General features: G+C 46.4%; 1 protein-coding gene across 4 annotated transcripts in view; it reads right to left on the bottom strand.

The window, feature by feature from the left end:
• The window catches only part of SP1 (Sp1 transcription factor), a 30,343-nt gene extending 12,927 nt beyond the window's left edge, over positions 1 to 17,416 (bottom strand). The window contains exons 1-3 of one of the 4 annotated variants that reach the window (XM_083728859.1): positions 17,244 to 17,416; positions 14,680 to 14,768; positions 12,413 to 13,850 (exon numbers count right to left, since the gene is read on the bottom strand). In XM_083728859.1, the coding sequence (XP_083584985.1) occupies positions 12,413 to 13,850; positions 14,680 to 14,768; positions 17,244 to 17,250 (1,534 nt within the window). In that variant the 5' untranslated portion in view covers positions 17,251 to 17,416. Of the gene's footprint in view, positions 1 to 12,412; positions 13,851 to 14,679; positions 14,769 to 16,029; positions 16,150 to 16,689; positions 16,920 to 17,243 lie in introns of those variants that run through there. The other 3 variants (XM_083728860.1, XM_083728861.1, XM_083728858.1) reach the window with 3 other exon arrangements.
• Between the last annotated feature and the right edge of the window lie 95 nt (positions 17,417 to 17,511).

Genomic DNA, 17,511 nt, shown 5'->3' with positions numbered 1-17,511 from the left:
CTGAAAAGGGGGTGGAGGGCTGGACACCCTGACAAACAACTGGTGCATTATACGATTGTGAACTAGGCGTTAGGACACTCATCTCCACTGCCAGCTATCAACAGCTACCTCTGACAACCCTTTGTTGTGGAACAACAGAAAGAGAAGGCTGCTGCCCTCATGCCCGGGCATCTGAGCTTACTAGAGGCATCTGGTTGGCCACTGTGAGGAACAGGATGCTGGCCTGCATAGATCTTTGATTTGACCCAGCAAGGAGTATTTGTTTATGCCTGGGTTGCTGTTTTTTTGAGGGGGGGGGGTTTACTGAAAACAAGGGTGTGTTGGAAACATAGAATTGTAGCGTTGGAAAGGATCCCCTGAGGGTGATCTAGTCCAACCACACAGCACAAAGCACAGCCATCCCTGGGTGGACTCGAACCACCAACTTTCTGTTTAGTAGCCAGACACTGACCTATTGCACCAATGGAATTATTTTATCTCTTCACTGCATTTTGGTCTAAGTAAGATGTTCTCGCCTCCCTATTAACAAGCTTATGTGTTGCCCTGAGTAGTCACTTGCCGTACAAGGAAGTTCTGACATCGGTAACACCGGATAGTTGCGCAAACATGAGACCTGCTAAACCAGTATGTCTGAATTGTAAACTGGACCAAATTACAACTCTCAAGTTTTTGTTTATTAGATCACCACACTAAAGAAAAATCTGGTTCCAGGTGGAAATTTAAAAATGGTACAATACCAAGATTGTAAGCAAAGAGACATGGAATAAATGTGAGGAAATGACACATTAAAATAAATTAAGTACTGGTGATGAGGCAGAAGATTTACATTAATACATTAGCCGCCCTGAGCCCGGTCTTGGCTGGGGAGGGCGGGATATAAATAAAAATTTACTATTATTATTAATACACTATTTTAGGAAGATGCAAGCATATGAAAGAAATACTTATTGCTGTGTAAAACTTTATTCTGTTTACTTTGTGCTTGAAGTTAATAAATAGTAATAATGAGCTTCAAATCTAGTTTGATTCATGTGCCAAGCAAATTGCAATATTTGGTACTTGGATCCAACATGAGTTAAAATGTGCTCATTTTTTTTATTTGCTGTTTCTTGTAGCCATAGAAACAGCTGACAAAACTAGTGGAGCTGGTTCTGAGTAAGATTACTTCACTTTAGTTACTGAACCTTTTTTGAGGACTACACTGAGATTTGAGACCTACTGAAGACAGTGACATTGTCATACACCAGTCTTCAAAATCTGTGCTGGGGTTCTAGCCATTCTAAGCAGGGTTTTATCGCTCTCAATAAAACTTATTTGTGTCCAGATGCCTGACTTAATTTGCTTGCAGTTAGAACTATGAAGTTACTCAAGATTGCGTATTATTTCTAACACCAGGGGAGAGATTGGGGGGGCGGGAATCTATGGAATATGAGAACCCGACGCTGGCTTCTAGGAATCTGAATTCTGCCCTCCAGCGTCTGTTGCTGTACACTTATAAACAAGTTGCATTTTAAAGCTTATTTGCTTGCCTTTTGTCCCCACATTACCTTACATTAGAGGCAGGAACCTTTTTTCAAATTGAGGGCTGTATTTCCTTGTGGGTTACTTGGGGGGAGTGCATGCCAGTGGTGGGCGGGCAGGGCCAGAATAAAGGCTGCATTCCAGCCACAGATGTTTCTACACACCTCTCCACCCAGGAGAGCAAAGTACTTAAGGAGGGCTGGTAGCAGATATTGATTGGAGAGAATTCTAAATGACACATACAGAATTGTGGAGGGCCATGCCTGTCCCCTGCTCTTGCACCTAATGTTCTCAGTCCATGCCTTTGGTGCAGATGGTAGTTGTTTCTTGACAAATCCTCACTTATCTCTGGGCAAATTGCCCCAGATTGTCTCTTTCTTTAATTCTTATTTTGTCGAGAGTTTATCTTGAAGTCAAAACCGGCAATGCCCTCTAGCAGCCAAGGGATAAAGTGCAGCCTCTGCACAAGCCCTGGCATGTTCCAACTCCTGTCTCAATTTCCAAGCCTCAAAATAAGATACGCAAAGAGGGGTATAGAAAATTCTAGATCCCACTTACTCGACTACCTTCCAGCACTAAAGTAGAAGTCACAGGTGTTCTCTTATCAGCCATTTGCTCTTCTGCTTTTCACTTGGAATGCCTGTGTACCTCTGCACATTAATACACCTCACTTCCTTAAGGTTCCCTATACCAGCTCACAATCCAGGTCCAATTCATTGCAAGTAGCAGAGATGATGGCTGAAGAAAAAATATTATGAAAGCAAGCTTTAAACCGCAGATTAATCAAAGCTTTGGCTGATTCATCTGCAGGGGCAATTCTAAACAAAGTGAGGCTGAGAGTTAAGGGCACACACACTTTTATTTCTTAAGGCTATTTCCATTACATTGCATCATCATTAAATAGAATGGTGACAATATTATGTCCTACACCCCAATACTCTTTGCTTATAAAGTTCCCAGTTCCCTTCCTTTTTAATATCTCAGAAGGAACCTATATTGAAGTCTGACTTGTAAGAGGTAGATGACAGATCAGTTAATTTTTTGTCCAGGTGATAGCTCTACGGAAAAACTCCATAGTTTATAATCAATGAGAACGAGAGAAGCTACCAAGTCAATTCATGGACTTTTCAAAACCCTCTGTAGAATTCTGTGACAGCCAGAATACTCTGATGGCAGCAGATTTTCTACACCCATCAACCTTGAATTACCTGCACCATCAAGACAAAATGAGTCTTGATGTTTGCCACCACAGTTTGCCACCCAGAAACATTTAAAGAATAATGAAGCTAGGAAGTGTACCCACATGGCTATCAATTACATGCCAACTCTTCCAGCAACGTCATGGATAGTTTTTGGCTAGCTAGACCAGTGTTTCCCAACCTTGTGCCTCCAGATGTTTTTGGCCTACAACTCCCATCATCCCTGACCACTGGTCTTGCTAGCTAGGGATGATGGGAGTTGTAGGCCAAAAACATCTGGAGGCACAAGGTTGGGAAACACTGAGCTAGACCAAAGTAATAGCAAATGGCTAATTGGATAGAAATCAGATTCAATGCAACTGGAGCTGGAAGAGAAGCAGGATGCCCTAGGGAAGTCTGAACTCTAACCTCTTAGGGTGAGGTGGGGCTACGGTTAAATCCAACAAGGGCATCTCTAGAGTTGGCCACGGTGCAGGGAGGGCTGCAACTCGAGGCCTTCAAAGGCTACAGCTACTAGCTTGGAGAGGTCAGGAACAAGCAACTTCCCATCACTGAGGCCACTTCTCTTGTTAGGCAAGCTGAAACCAGCTAATCCTCAAAACCAAGAAGCCTAATTCAGCTATCCTCCCTCTCTCATGGTGTCTTTCCTGCTTATCATCCACTGAGTAGAGAACTGAAAGGCAGTTCTTGCCCAAGAATCCTCTGGTCAAAGTTCACAAAGTTGCTAAACACTGATCTCTCTACTTTATTGCATGCAAACACAAAATTAACACTTTCTTCTTTCTGAATGAAGTGCTAGACTCCAAGCCTAAAAGTTTGCAGAGTCATCAATAAGAAAAATTTGGTAACTTGGGACTAAAAGCCCAAAACCTGTCAACGCAGTGTCAAATGACTAGATGTTCTGAGAACCTCTCCTCCAAATAAAGTGAGTTTTGCTCAACTGCTTTATTTTAGGGTTGGTGCCAGCACACATGTTCACAAAGCAGACTGGAGTGTTACAACAACCAAAGAAGCCAGTATTGCCCCATACTTCAAGTATGAGTTAAGGAAGAATACAAGAGGAAGGATGATAAAGTGTCAGGTTGTTGTTGTTTTTACCATGTGTTACCAGGATTCCTTTAACTATTTGTTTAATGCGGTGATCACCGTCAGCCGTTTTGGAAAGTTTGCCATGAGCATAATAGCACAAATTAAGTGCTTGCTATGTTATATACGAACTTCCCCCCTGCCAACTGCCATCCAAGACATCAGGAGAGTAAAGGCAAATGTAAAGGGACCCCTGACCATTAGGTCGAGTCGTGACCGACTCTGGGGTTGCGGTGCTCATCTCGCTTCATTGGCCGAGGGAGCTGGCATACAGCTTCCCGGTCATGTGGCCAGCATGACTAAGCCGCTGCTGGCGAACCAGAGCAGCGCACCCAACTGCCGTTTACCTTCCCGCCGGAGCGGTACCTATTTATCTACTTGCACTTTTACGTGCTTTCAAACTGCTAGGTCGGCAAGAGCAGGGACCAAGCAACGGGAGCTCACCCCGTTGCAGGGATTCGAACTGCCAACCTTCTGATCGGCAAGCCCTAGGCTCTGTGGTTTAACCCACAGCGCCACCTGCATCCCTATCAGGAGAGTAGGTGGGGGCAATTCTGTGTCAATGCAAAGCTCCTGGGTCTCTCTCCTGCACTCCAATCCAAGGGAACCATGTGGCTTCCCATTGATGAACTCACCCAAAGCACATCCCTTACAGAAAGCATAGAATCATGGCGTTGGAATTGACCCTGAGGATCATCTAGTCCAACCCGATATGCAGCTGTTTCATATGAGGATCAAATCTATGACCTTGGTGTTATCAGCACTATGCTCTGACCCAGAGGTATTCAACCTTTTTGAGTCCACAACTCCCTTTACCAACTGCATTCTTTCTGTGGCACCCCTATGGGGCTCAGGAGTCCAGTTATGCCACCCCTTGCCTGCACAGCTGGCAGCCTCTCACCCTTTCTCAAACACCCTCCCTTGTAGAATGTTCCCTCAGCCTCCTCTCCCCTTTCATTGGGAGTCCTCTGGGCAGCTGCTGCTGCCACCCCTGCTCTCTGAACTGCACCCCCACCCCCACCCCAAAGAGAAGTGCATCCCAGAGACACCATTCGTCTGTGGAGCTTATAGCCAGGGCTGCTGCAATAAACAGCTGTGCAAGCCTTTTGGAGGTAGAGATGTGAGAAGGCATCAGAAGAGGGAGGGAAGGAAAGAGGGACAGAGGCCAGTGTTGCCCATGGCACCCCTGACCATCATTCAAGGCACCCCAGGGTGCCACGGCACACTGGTTAAAAACCACTGGTCTAACCAACTTAGCTATCCAGCTGTGAAGAAATATCTATGCCGAGATAATTTTTAAAAGTCTGCACAGCAGTTTTACAAATAAATGTCTTCCACTGGACTATCAACACAATCAAATGCCAACATACCCAAATGCCACCTATAGTTAAAATGCAGGCGTGGGCCTTCAGCTGTTGTTGGAATACTTCTGACTATGGGCCATGCTCACTATAGATGATGGGAGTTGCAGTCCAATAACATCTGGCGGGTCACAGATTCCTAGTCAACTTTGGGTTGAAAGGAAGCAAGCACCCAAACTAGAACACAGTCGTGCAATGTGTCTTAGTGCCTTCTTCATGGCCTAACGGCACAATGAACGTTTGTGCAGAGCCACTGAAAGAACAGAGTTGTCTTCGGGCCTAGACATTCTGTGTACTCAAACACTCTTTCATTATTTAAAAAACACTTCACTTATTAAATATCTTGTGCACTAAAAGCGGCAAGAGCCCCACATCTCGCCACAGAGCAAGTTGAAAGTTGCACTGTTAGCTCTTGAACAAACAACTTGATTTCAGAAGCTTAACTTTCTAGTTTGCTTTATTTGAAGAACCATGCCAGAAAGAATTAGGACACAATGCATATGTGTTGTGATCTGCAAAACTTACTTATTTTTTCACAAGCATGATGAACTGCGGCTCATATATATGCTCCCTTTGATGTTGTTTTTTTTTTAGTTTTTAAATAAAACATAGTAATTGTTCTAAACAATTACACATGGCTACCATGAATTATCCCTTAGAATACATTTGCTCTCTAGTTGAGCAGAATGAATTAAATATATTTTTTGCCTTTTGGTTCACTGCTCTTTCTTTAACTGACATCCTTGTCTCTCGTCAAACTTGCTATTCAGTGTGTTTTAATTTCTAGCTCAGTGTTGGCTAATCACCATGCCAAATATTAATAAGCCATACTCAATGTGGTGTTCTATCACCGGAAGTGGCCTGGATTACACTAAAACAGTAGTTTGACTAGTCTCACCTACATGACGAATCACACCTTAAGATGGCCAAAAGTGACAGGTGGATGGGACCCCAAATTTGGGCCTTCAGCTGTTTCTGGACTACAATTCCAATCACCCCTGCTAGCTACGGATGATGGGAGTTGTAGTCCCAAAACAGCTGGAAACCCAAGTTGAGAAACTCTGCATCAGGGCAATAGGATGCTGGCAACTCCAATGGAAGTCAGAGAAGAGGAAAGGAAATGAACGGCTAAAAGCAGCTATAAACATGAAAGACTGTGTCAAGCATTCAAAGAAACCAAAAGAAGGCATGTACTGGAGGCACAACAACCATGCCCTGTTCTCAACTACCCCATACTCTATCATCACATTCAGTAGGCTCAAAACGGGCTGTGCACATGCAGGAATGCAGAAAAGTGACAATGTGGCACTGGGCATTGAATTCAGCTTTGTAGGGAGCTGAGCTCCCCCCCCCCTTTTTTTAAAGAAGGTGTTTTAATCTACCCCTTGCAGCTGTGAAGATATGTTTGAAGTGTGTGGGCAATGCCTGCTGAAATCTCAGCAGCCAGAGGAATTGCTCAATATGGCTTCCTGTGGTCAGAAGGCAGAACTTTACTGCCCTGGAAACATCCTTGCCCACGATTTGCAGAATGAGAAACTGCTAATCAAAAATAAATTAAGTAAATATGCCATTTTTGTGGGCTACAGAATTTCACTTTTCTTGGTGCAGAGTTCAGACTGCCTCAACATATTTTTGAGGACACAATATTCTTATAATAATCTGAATGTGATCTAGCCCTCTCAGCATGAAAATCTGATACACCACAATGTGAGAGGAGCAGGATGTACACTAAACCATGACTACTAATGAGGGACACATTTGCAAACAAGCGGCTATGTGGAAAGATGCCAAGAACAAAAACCTCACCTGCAGTTCTGCACGTTACAAAAACAGTTTCCCCAAAGCAGTTTAATTACCCTTTGTGAAAGAAAGAGAAGCTAAACTAGGCAACACTTAAAAATCATTCTCTGGTTCTCCAACTCACTGGAGAGACTTCTTTTCAAATGCACTACTTAATGTTTAAACATGCACCATTCCCAGAAACCAATGCAAAATAGGAGCAAGAACAAACAAGACAGGCTTTCTAAACAGAATTACTTTTCCCAAGCAGTATTAGATCTCTTTCAAAACAAGGCTGCACATTTTGAGTGCCAACAGCTAGTTTTAGAGTACCTTTATACAAATCTATGGTCTTGTTTTTAATCTACTGTCTTAAGAGTAGACTGTTTGCAACAGAATCATGTTTTTTGCTCACCAGTGGCCCTTTGTAACAAATGGCAGCCTTTGTGCCATTCTGAATGCTACACATTTCAACAGTGATATCATAGCCATACTGCATCCTTCCTTTGTCTTTCTAAATATACATTCTAACTACCTCCAGACTATATAGCTGCGTAAAAATCTCCTTTATCTTATTAATTTACTTAAAGCATTTGTACCCCATGCCCTACCCACAGGCTTACAATAAAAAAGTGACACTAAAGGGAAGAGGAACAGGGACGGAAGAAGAAAATCTAAACCTGAACTAAGGTACCAGTTATTCAACAGTTGTTCCTATGATGACCAGCTGTCACAGTTCAGGGGCAATGAGGTCTCTCACCCCAGAACTGATAGAGTAACCAAGGAGGCCTGATGGAGTTGGCCTGTCCAATATGGTTCTGGGGCTGATAGGAACTGTAGTTTGAAATATCCGGAGGGCACCCAGTTGGCAAAGGTTGCTGTATGCAATGCCTTGTCTCTGCTGGACTGATTATGAATCTGAATGGTTAATGTCACCAACTGGTGGGGGGTCAGCTATGAGTCAGCCATTACTAGTTCAAATCTCAATTTAGCTCACACAACTATCCTTTGCCCAATTGCCTAAGAGACTTGTAGGAGAAAGAGATGGAAACTGCACAGCTCAGGACCAGTGGTGTCCAAACTTTTTAAAAAGAGGGCTAGATTTGATGAAGTGAAGGGCTCGGAGGGCCAACCAAAGTTTTTGACCTTTTTTTTTAGGGTTGAAGTTGTTGAGGGTTTTTTAGGATTTTACCCCAGGAAATAAACTGCCACAGGAGCCGGATTAAACTGACTGGCAGGCCGGATTAGGCCCCCCGAAACAGACTTTGGACATGCCTGTACTACTGGAAAACGTAAGGTCAGACACTTCCGTGGTGGCCAAATTTGGTGCTCCAGCTGTTTTGGACTAGAACTCCCAGTGGCTAACAGGACCAGTGGCCAGGGATTATGGGAATTGTAATCCCAAAATTGTAATTGTTGGGACGCAGGTGGCGCTGTGGGTTAAAGCCTCAGGGCCTAGGACTTGCCGATCGAAAGGTCGGCGGTTCGAATCCCTGCGGCGGGGTGCGCTCCCGCTGCTCGGTCCCAGCGCCTGCCAACCTAGCAGTTCGAAAGCACCTCCGGGTGCAAGTAGATAAATAGGGACCGCTTACCAGCAGGAAGGTAAACGGCGTTTCCGTGTGCGGCTCTGGCTCACCAGAGCAGCGATGTCACGCTGGCCACGTGACCCGGAAGTGTCTCCGGACAGCGCTGGCCCCTGGCCTCTTGAGTGAGATGGGCGCACAACCCCAGAGTCTGTCAAGACTGGCCCGTACGGGCAGGGGTACCTTTACCTTTTACCTTAATCCCAAAACAACTGAATGGCCAAGTTTGGTCACCACTGCTTTAGGGTTTATTTTGTCTACAACCAAAAGGGCTAAAACACTTTATTCTCATTTTTAAGAAATGCAAATGCAAAACAAGGGTTGTATTTGCAGATAACGTGACACAAAAACCCACAGTTATTAACCACAACCTGACACCTATCATATGTAACAGGCAGGCTGAGGCTGGGCTGCATTGCAACTGTGATAGGAATTTTATGGTCTTAGATATATGGCAACGTTCATAACCACACGTACATAGATCAGCACAGGAAAGCCAACCTGGAACCATTTTGATTCCTAAACCAGGGGTCTGCAACCCGCGGCTCCGGAGCCGCATGTGGCTCTTTTACACCTTTGCCGCGGCTCCGGGGCGGATACTAGCGAGGGGAGGAGGCGCATTGTGCGCCCTGACACTCCCCACTGTGACGGGCGCTGTACTGGCTGTGATGTCGCATGGGGGCGGTGCGTGCGTTAGTCACGCACTGTCCCGACGTCACCTTCCCACCCGCTGTCAGATCGCGGCTCTGGAGATATATTTGTTTTAAATGTCGCAATGGTTTTGCGGCTCCCAGTTTTTTTTCTTCTTCGGAAATGGGTCCAAGTGGCTCTTTTTGTCTTAAAGGTTGCAGACCCCTGTCCTAAACTGAGCAAATGTTTCTCTGCATGGTCAAAATGGAAAAGCCTCCCCATTGTCTCTTCCTGCACAAATCTTGTCTTAATCTGTGTTTGAATAAGGGTGTGAGCCTTATCATTACAAAAGACTGCCCAGGCTCCCCAAGAAATCCAATCAAGTAACCTGCCAGACAGGAAATAAACAAAGCGACAGAAGAAAACAACATGCAAATGTTCTGTTTTAGACCGCCTTATCTGCGGGGTGGTCTTAGGTTACACCCCTTCTGTGATGAATGCATAATGTTTCTGGGGGTGGTCTTGATCTAGAGGATGGGAATTTCAAGTGTCTTTGGGGGGGGGGGCTCTTCCTCTCCTGCGTGTGAGGGGAGCACCCTGTTGCAACAGATCAATAAAGATCAAGCTTACTAGCTTGCTTTGCTTCTCAATATTCTCTGGTTGTCCTCTGTTATTTTCTCCTACCAATAGGGAACCTATGTAAGGACTCTATATGGGCTCTTGGATACCCCATAAGGGAAAAGGGCATATTTTTATTTACAACACAACCTAGTGTTATTTATACCCACATCTGCATTCATGAGGGCAATGCACCTACCAGCTACATCTTAGCAATAGCAACCTTCCTTGATTTCTATGCATGTTTCAGAGCAAGTGTACGGAACCTTTGGCCCTCCAGATGTTACTGGGCTCCAGCTCCAATCAGCACTAGCCAGAATGGCTAACAGTCAGTGGCGATGTAAGTTGGGAGTCCAGAAACATCTGCAGATGCAATGATTCCCCATCCCTGTTTAAGCATTACAGATCCTGGGAGTAGTCATGGCCAAGGACAATGAGCTGTTGGTTCACACATTATTTTGTTTCTATGACTGAAGACATAGGTCAGACATCTACAACAACAAAGAGCATCACAGTGACATGTGGTCTATCCTTGGACTATCTGACTATCAAGGTCTGGTGAAGGACATAATCTTTTTTCAGTAAAAGCAGCACTCCCCTCCAATCGTGCCCCTGGAGCTCCTCCTCAGAGGGGAAAACTTTTTGGATTAAACCACTTGAAGTCCACAAGTTTTTCCACTTATAATCAACAGCAGCTGAGGTGTGTGAGTAATAGCTGAGTAGCACTAAGGCAGGCACCCCCAAACTCAGCTCTCCAGCTGTTTTGGGACTACAACTCCCATCATCCCTAGCTAACAGGACCAGTGGTCAGGGATCATGGGAACTGTAGTCCCAAAACATCTGGAGGGCCGAGTTTGGGGGTGCCTGCACTAAGATATAGGGGAGATTATATCCCCCTCTCAGCAGCCCATACCTCAGACTTTAGAAAAGGGGAATTATGTTAGGAACTCTAAATACTAAGCTTCACTGTAACATGAAGTTTAGCCCTGTGTCAACAGCATACAATTTATTCATTTTAAAAGATACAATTCTGCTCCTTCCAAGTCCCAGAGGTCTCATCCTAAAGTTAATGTAATAAATATCTATTATCTTATGGTTTCAGATCTTTTGAATTCCACATCACGTCACAAGAATGAATGTAACACAGCTAGGCTACAACCCTGGACACACTTATTTGAGTGTTACTCTGAGCTCATTGGCATTTGTGACTCAACACAGCATGTTTATTCTTTTCCCCCACCCCTCCTCTTCAGCTTCTGGAATTTCTCTTATTCCTATTCCCTATGTGCAATCCTGAATTCCCAGGCCACAATGGTTTTACTTGCACATTCTTTGCCATCCACTGATATCACTGAGCAAGGGAGGAGTTAACAATGCATAAAGCATCCTCAGTGAACTTTGGAAACAGTGATCTCAGAAAACGGGAACACAGTGACTGGATCCCTAACCAGTGGCTGTATTTATAAATATTGTGTTATACTGTTACGTTACATGAACAAAGGAAGGGAAATTCCACATTTAAACGACTGATTGTACACAGGGAGCCTCAAAAAGAATAAATAAACCACAGCTTGGTTAATGCAACCAGGCGGAGAGCCAATCACTTATGGCATCAATTTCTCCCCATGCCCTCAGACCCTCCAAACATGGCGAAGCCTAAGACATTGAGCCATCTCTGTAGATCTTGGGGGCAGGGGTTTACTTTGGACATTTTCTGCAGCTGGGCGGAAGGTGTTTCCCTGTAGCACTACTTAATCATACTGTGGTGTGTGTGTGTACGCGCGTGCTGCAGCTTTGTGGATCCAGCCAAACTTGCGGGTCTTTTCCATCTGGTCATCACTCCACCAGGAAGGAGGGAAGTGACTGGATGGAAAAGATCTAGGTGTTGGGTTCAGATTTGGTGTTTACACATTTTGCAGCTACGAGATCATACTACACAAAAGCAGCTTCTGTGGAGAAATAAATAAGAGAAGCATTTTTCAACACTCCTCCACAACTCCACAATTATTTCAAAAATGGTTGCTGGGAGTGTGCCGGATCTGCTTTGCCACTTAGCTGGTCACTCCAGAAATGGCCAGCTCTCTACACAGTCGCAAGCATTATAAAGTATATTTATAGGCAGGCAGCCATCATAGCATTAACAGCCATCTAAATCTACCTAGAATATTACTGGGGAAACCCAGCCAGATGGGCAGGGTATAAAGAATAAATTATTATTATTATTAGTGAAAGAAAATGAGAAGTAATAAATTGTCTTCGGTATGGGGTGTCCCAACGTAAATTTATGATGTTATTATAACTGGCATTAGTGCCATAGTATACTGCAAGATATGGACATTCTACATTTTTAAAACTTTCTGAAACAGTAGTCCTCAAATATGAAACAACCCTCAACTGGGCATATCATAATAATACGGCAAAGTCTTGAAAATTCTAATACATTTTCAGAACTGGAAATGCAACTGTAAGTTTTGTAGTTTGTGTCCTCATTTGCAATCTTCAGCATGTTTGCACTGACGCTTCCAATGCATTTCTACTAGCAATGAAGGGCAGAAACTTGCCCTTCTAAAATAGAAACTGATTTCAACCCCAACCTTGCTTTAGCAACCTTGCCTTGCTAAAATCTCCCACTTACCTGTGGCATTTGTTATAGTGAGTGGAAGCCCTTGCAGCTGATGAAGCTGGATCCCAGATCCCAGGGCCCCCAGGTTAATGGTCTGAAGGCCTGGCACAGAGGAAAGCTGAGCGGCATTTACAGTGACGGTGCCACTGGGCAGAGAGGCAGAAGCGATGGGGGTCAGTGTCGTGTTGGTGCTCCCTGTCTGCCCCAGGGAGACTCCTTGCACGGGAGCCAAGGCAATTGTCTGAGCTTGAGGGTTTTGAACCTGAAGATTCTGCAGCTGAATCGTCTGCCAGCTCACCTGCCCGTTTGGCCCCATAGTGGGTGTTCGAATAAAGATTGGACCAGCATTGGGGAGAGCCTGGATCTGCAGGTTCTGCAAGGCATCTTGGGTAGTAAAAGTCTGGCCAGCTTGCCCTCCTTGAACAAGCTGAGGCTGCACCAGGATCTGCTGTTGCTGCTGCTGCTGGTTTTGATCAGCATCTTTCTGCTGCCCTTGCTGGACTGTCACTCCAGCCAACTGCAGAGCATCAGTATTTTGAGCACTTCCTGTCCTCTGAGGCGCCTGCACCTGAACGTTTGTTCCCAGAGTGCCGCTGGTGGAAAAATTCATGATGCTCAAATTACCTGTTGTGGTAGTGGTATTGTAGCTGTTGGCATTGGTAAAGAAAGCGGCAGAATTGGCCTGGGACACAGCCGTGCTGGAGGAACTGACAGAGGCGCCAGATGTTGCTGGTTGAGAGCCACTCTCGCTAGAGCCAGAGGTGCTTAGAGTAACTGACTGAGAAGTGGGTGCCATACTGGCTGCAATGCTATTGACAGGCAACAAAGTGATATTGCCATTCAAAGCCAGTGGCACATTAGTGACATACTGAGTCTGGCCTGACAGGGCATTCACTCCCTGAATGGGGACAGCCTGCTGCAGAAGATTTGGCATGGCAGCCAGGATATTGCCTGTCCCCGACTGATTTGCAATGAGCTGCTGGTTCGTCCCAGGGATGATCTGCAATTGGCCATTGGCATCCTGTTGGACGCTGACTTGGGTAGGGGTGGTGGCAAACTGCAACTGTTGGCCATCCACAGTTTGAAACTGGGGAATCACCCGGTACTGAATACTGGGTATCATTCCTGGCAAGCCCGTGAGGACTTGCTGGCCCTGCATGTTAGGGGTGGTAGTAACCACATACTGCCCTGTGGTAGCAGGTCGGTTTTTGGATGACGAATCATTCTCATCATTGCTTGTGTTCCCTTGGTCTTTGGGGGAGTCAGAAGTCCCAGAGGGAGTAGAAATTAGTTGCCAACCATTTGCATTCTGGGAGATATGAGTTGCAGCAGTGAGGTCCAGTTCATTTGAGCCTCCTTGTTGTCCCTGTGATCCATCAGCATTCTCATTGGGAGATTCAATCCTGCTGCATGTTGCAGCCAGCAGAGCCAGAGGGGAAGGCTGGGACTCCTATCAGGAAACACAAGACAGAGAGAGGAGGAGTCAGGCACTTGCCTCACTTTCCGGGGGTTTGTACAAAACAAGGAAAAGCTAAGGAGGAGCATACAAGCAAGACAGCCTATTGGAAGCTGTTGAACCACCCACTACAAGCAGCAGAGACTGCAAACATCGGACTCACAAGCACAGTACAGATCAGCTGCAGTGAGAACAGCTTTCACCTCCAAGAAGATTTCTAACAAATACATCCTCCACCACGGTGTGACTTTCAATCACAAACAGCCTTCAAAACCCACAGGAGGCAGTCATGGCCACCAACCTAGATGGCTTTAAAAGAGGATTACAGTAGGTAGATTCATGGAGGATGGGGACTATGAAAGGCTACTAGCCAAGATGGCTATGCTTTGCCTCCACAGTTGGCAGAAGCAATACTTCTAAATACCAGATGCTGGAAGCCATCTTCTTGTGCTCAAATCCTGCTTGGTCTCCCACAGGCATCTGATCAGACCCACAAACCAAAGGCAAGACAGCTGCACAGTCCAACAATTCTTAAATGAGGAAGTTCAAATTATAAAGCTCACAGGGGCACTGCTAGAATTTGGAGGAGCAGCCTTTAATTAACCCACCATCTTCTATGACTGCAAACACTGCTCTATTTCCCCCCCTACTCAGTCTCCAAGCACAAAAGGCTGCAAGAATTCTAAGATTTTAGAGCATGTTCATGAGTAACTGAAACGGTTACATCCAATGAAACTGAAAATGAGAACGCTTCATCATAATATTCTTCAAAGCTCCCCGCATACAAACAGAAACCGTTGCCTATTTTAGAACCCACACTTACCTGGCCCTCACAGTTCCGTCCATCATTACTGCAGCTTTCTTCTACCTTCTCAGTTTTGACAATAACCATTTCTTCTGAAATATCATGGTCTGCATGGGAATTGAGGGTGCAGGAAGGAAAAAAGAAAAGAGTGAAGACAGAATGGTCAAACACGTACGACAAAGCAAGCAGCTCTACCAGGAGGAAGAACACAGTTTGAAAATACAGATTTAAAAAATAGGGACTTTGAGCATTCTTAGTTACTGTTAAGTAATTCACTTCACTGCAGACAACTCAAAGTATTATGGTTAAGCACCTGGTGTTGTATTGGATAATGGAAAATATAAGTACCTTGCCTATGGAAAATGTGCTGAAAAGCATCTAGCACCCTGAAGAGCTAATCTTGAGTTAAGGTCTGGGGGCGGGAGAGCAGAAGGAAGAGAGTGTGTTGTGGGGCAGATGTTAGAGAAAACAGACGGCACTAGTGTAGTGAACAGTGCTGGGATTGGACCAGGAAGACCCATACTCCAATTCCTGCCTAGCTACAAAGTTTATGAGCATCCCTGAACAAGTCTCAGCTTGACATACCTCACAGAACTGTTCAGAGGATGAGAAGGAATGATATCATGAACTCCTTCAAGAAAGGGCAGGGTACAAATACAACAATAACATCTCAGTTAGCCTTTAAAGGGCACCAACCAACATACCAGAAGGGGGTGATATGCATCATGTATCATCAATGAAAAATTAAGTCAGATGGTGGTGGCAGGGTAGTGGGAGGAGGACGTGCTGTCACATATGTGAAAATAAGATGGTTTCTCCTCACTGAACCAAGCTGTTGTTAATCATAATTGTTGGTGTACAAACTCACAACCACCACATAAAGCAGGCTAGGCAAAGAAATGGTGACTCAAGGATTGTCATATCTCTTGCACCACAAGGATCACTTCCTCCTCACTACTGGTATAGAAGCAATTTTTCAAGCTCTAGAGACACACATTAAATAGCAAATCTGGCAAACAACTCAGGCTGAAAGCCAGGTGGAAAACAATCTTAGCAGATCCAATAGACTCTGTGCTCCCATACTACCATATACAACATGAACAGCTTTTTCCATGGTTCAGTATTTAAAACTCAGTTGGAAATACCACCCAGTATTCTCAGAGTGCTCTTTACATCTGCATATTGGGGGGGGGGGTTGCCCCCAAGGGGAATTATCAAGCCTATTTTTAACAGCCTTCCTCTCAACATGTCACTAAAATTTTAATTTTCAGTGGCATGCCACTATAAGAAAAAAGGTATCCCCCTTGCTGAAACACACTTCTTTATTTGGTAATGATGTAGCAAGATACCCTGGAACCCCCTTCATACCTTTCAGGTATGAAGCCATTAAAAAAAAAAATCTGTCTGGACCTGGGGAAGCAGCTGCATGAGTCAGTCCCAAGTGGCGCAGGAGTTATGCAAACTTCTGACTTGCAGTTGATCCAACAAGGAGCTCTGCACCGCTCTAAGCCTTGCATACTTAGTGTATAGCAAAGCTTGCCAAGCAAAGTTTCAAGTCCTAATCATTGAAGAGTTCCAAGTGAATACAACCTTATTTTAAGGCCCCAAACAGTTTATGGAAAAGACAGCACAGGAGAAATTATCTGGGAAATCCAAGTGTGCGTGGGATCGTTTTAAAAAAGAACCAGCAGTAAGTTACTGAAGACTGCCTTCCTATATTTAGGAGATGTGTGTCTGGCATATGGGCCTAGGCCTCTCTTGAGTTTCTGTCAACCAAATCGCAGAGTTGGAAGGGACCACGAGGCTCTCCAGCCCAAACCCCATTGCAATGCAGGAATCTTTCGCCCAACGTGGGGATCGAACCCACCACCCTCATGCTCCACCTCGGAAGCAAAGTGCTTAGCCCAGCTATACTTCCTCCTGCCGCCCTCCCCCCGCCCCATGCGGGCAACCTCGTAAGGGAAACCCACGCGCGAGGGAAAGCAACTCTGCACATGCTCAGGAACGCTCCGCCGCTCCTTCACTAACCTCGGTTATTCTGAGAACTACCGCAGCTTGAGCCCTAGCTCAAGTGGCGCAGTGAAGGAAACCTATTTCCCCTTTCCTTTAAACACACACCCCGAGGGACAAGCGCCTGCTTCTGCCTCACGGCTTTGGGCCGCACGGCGACGGAGGCTCCTCCGGTGGTGGAGGAGGAGGAGCGGCGGCGGCTGCTGCTACGGCGGAGGCTGCTCCTTCCTTCCCGCCGGGAAATTCCCACCCCCAGCCGTATTCCTGCCCCCACCTGGTCCCGCCCTGGACACCCCCCCGGCACACCCGCTCGCTGGGCCCTGCCCTGGTCCCTGAGGCGACTTGCCGCCCTCCTCCTGCTGCGCTTCCTCCACCCCCCAATGCACTAGCCCCGCGGGCCCCTCCCCGAAGGGCTTCCCCTGCCCTCGGCGGCTCCCGCCCGGCTTGCCCTCCCCTCAGCCGGGCTCGTTACCCCTCCCCCGCCCGGGTCCCTCCGCCCGGGGGGCTGGGCGGGGCGGGGCGCGGGGAGGGAGGCGGCGCCCCCCGCCCGCCCGCGATGGTCCCGTCCTTACCGCTCATGTTGGCCGACGGGGGGAGGCGAACCCAAGTGGCGCCAGAGGGGTGGGCGGGGCGGGGGGCAGCGAAGTCGGTGACGAGGCAGCCTAACCCCACCGGTGACCGCCAAAGGGTTGGCGAGGGGAGGGAGCTGGCGCCGACACGGCCCCGAACTCGAGGGCACGCCTCCTGCCGCGGCGCCCAATCACGGAGCCGGGAGGGGATGGCGGGAGGCGGAGGTTAGGCGGAGTGGCGTGACGCCCGGCCATTAGGGCGGAAACGAGG

Source organism: Podarcis gaigeae (genome assembly GCF_964106915.1).
Source record: "Podarcis gaigeae genome assembly, chromosome: 2".
In the NCBI taxonomy this organism is placed as follows: Eukaryota; Metazoa; Chordata; class Lepidosauria; order Squamata; family Lacertidae; genus Podarcis; species Podarcis gaigeae.
The sequence above is the reverse complement of the archived record's forward strand: the minus strand, read 5'-3'. Positions and strand labels throughout refer to the sequence as shown.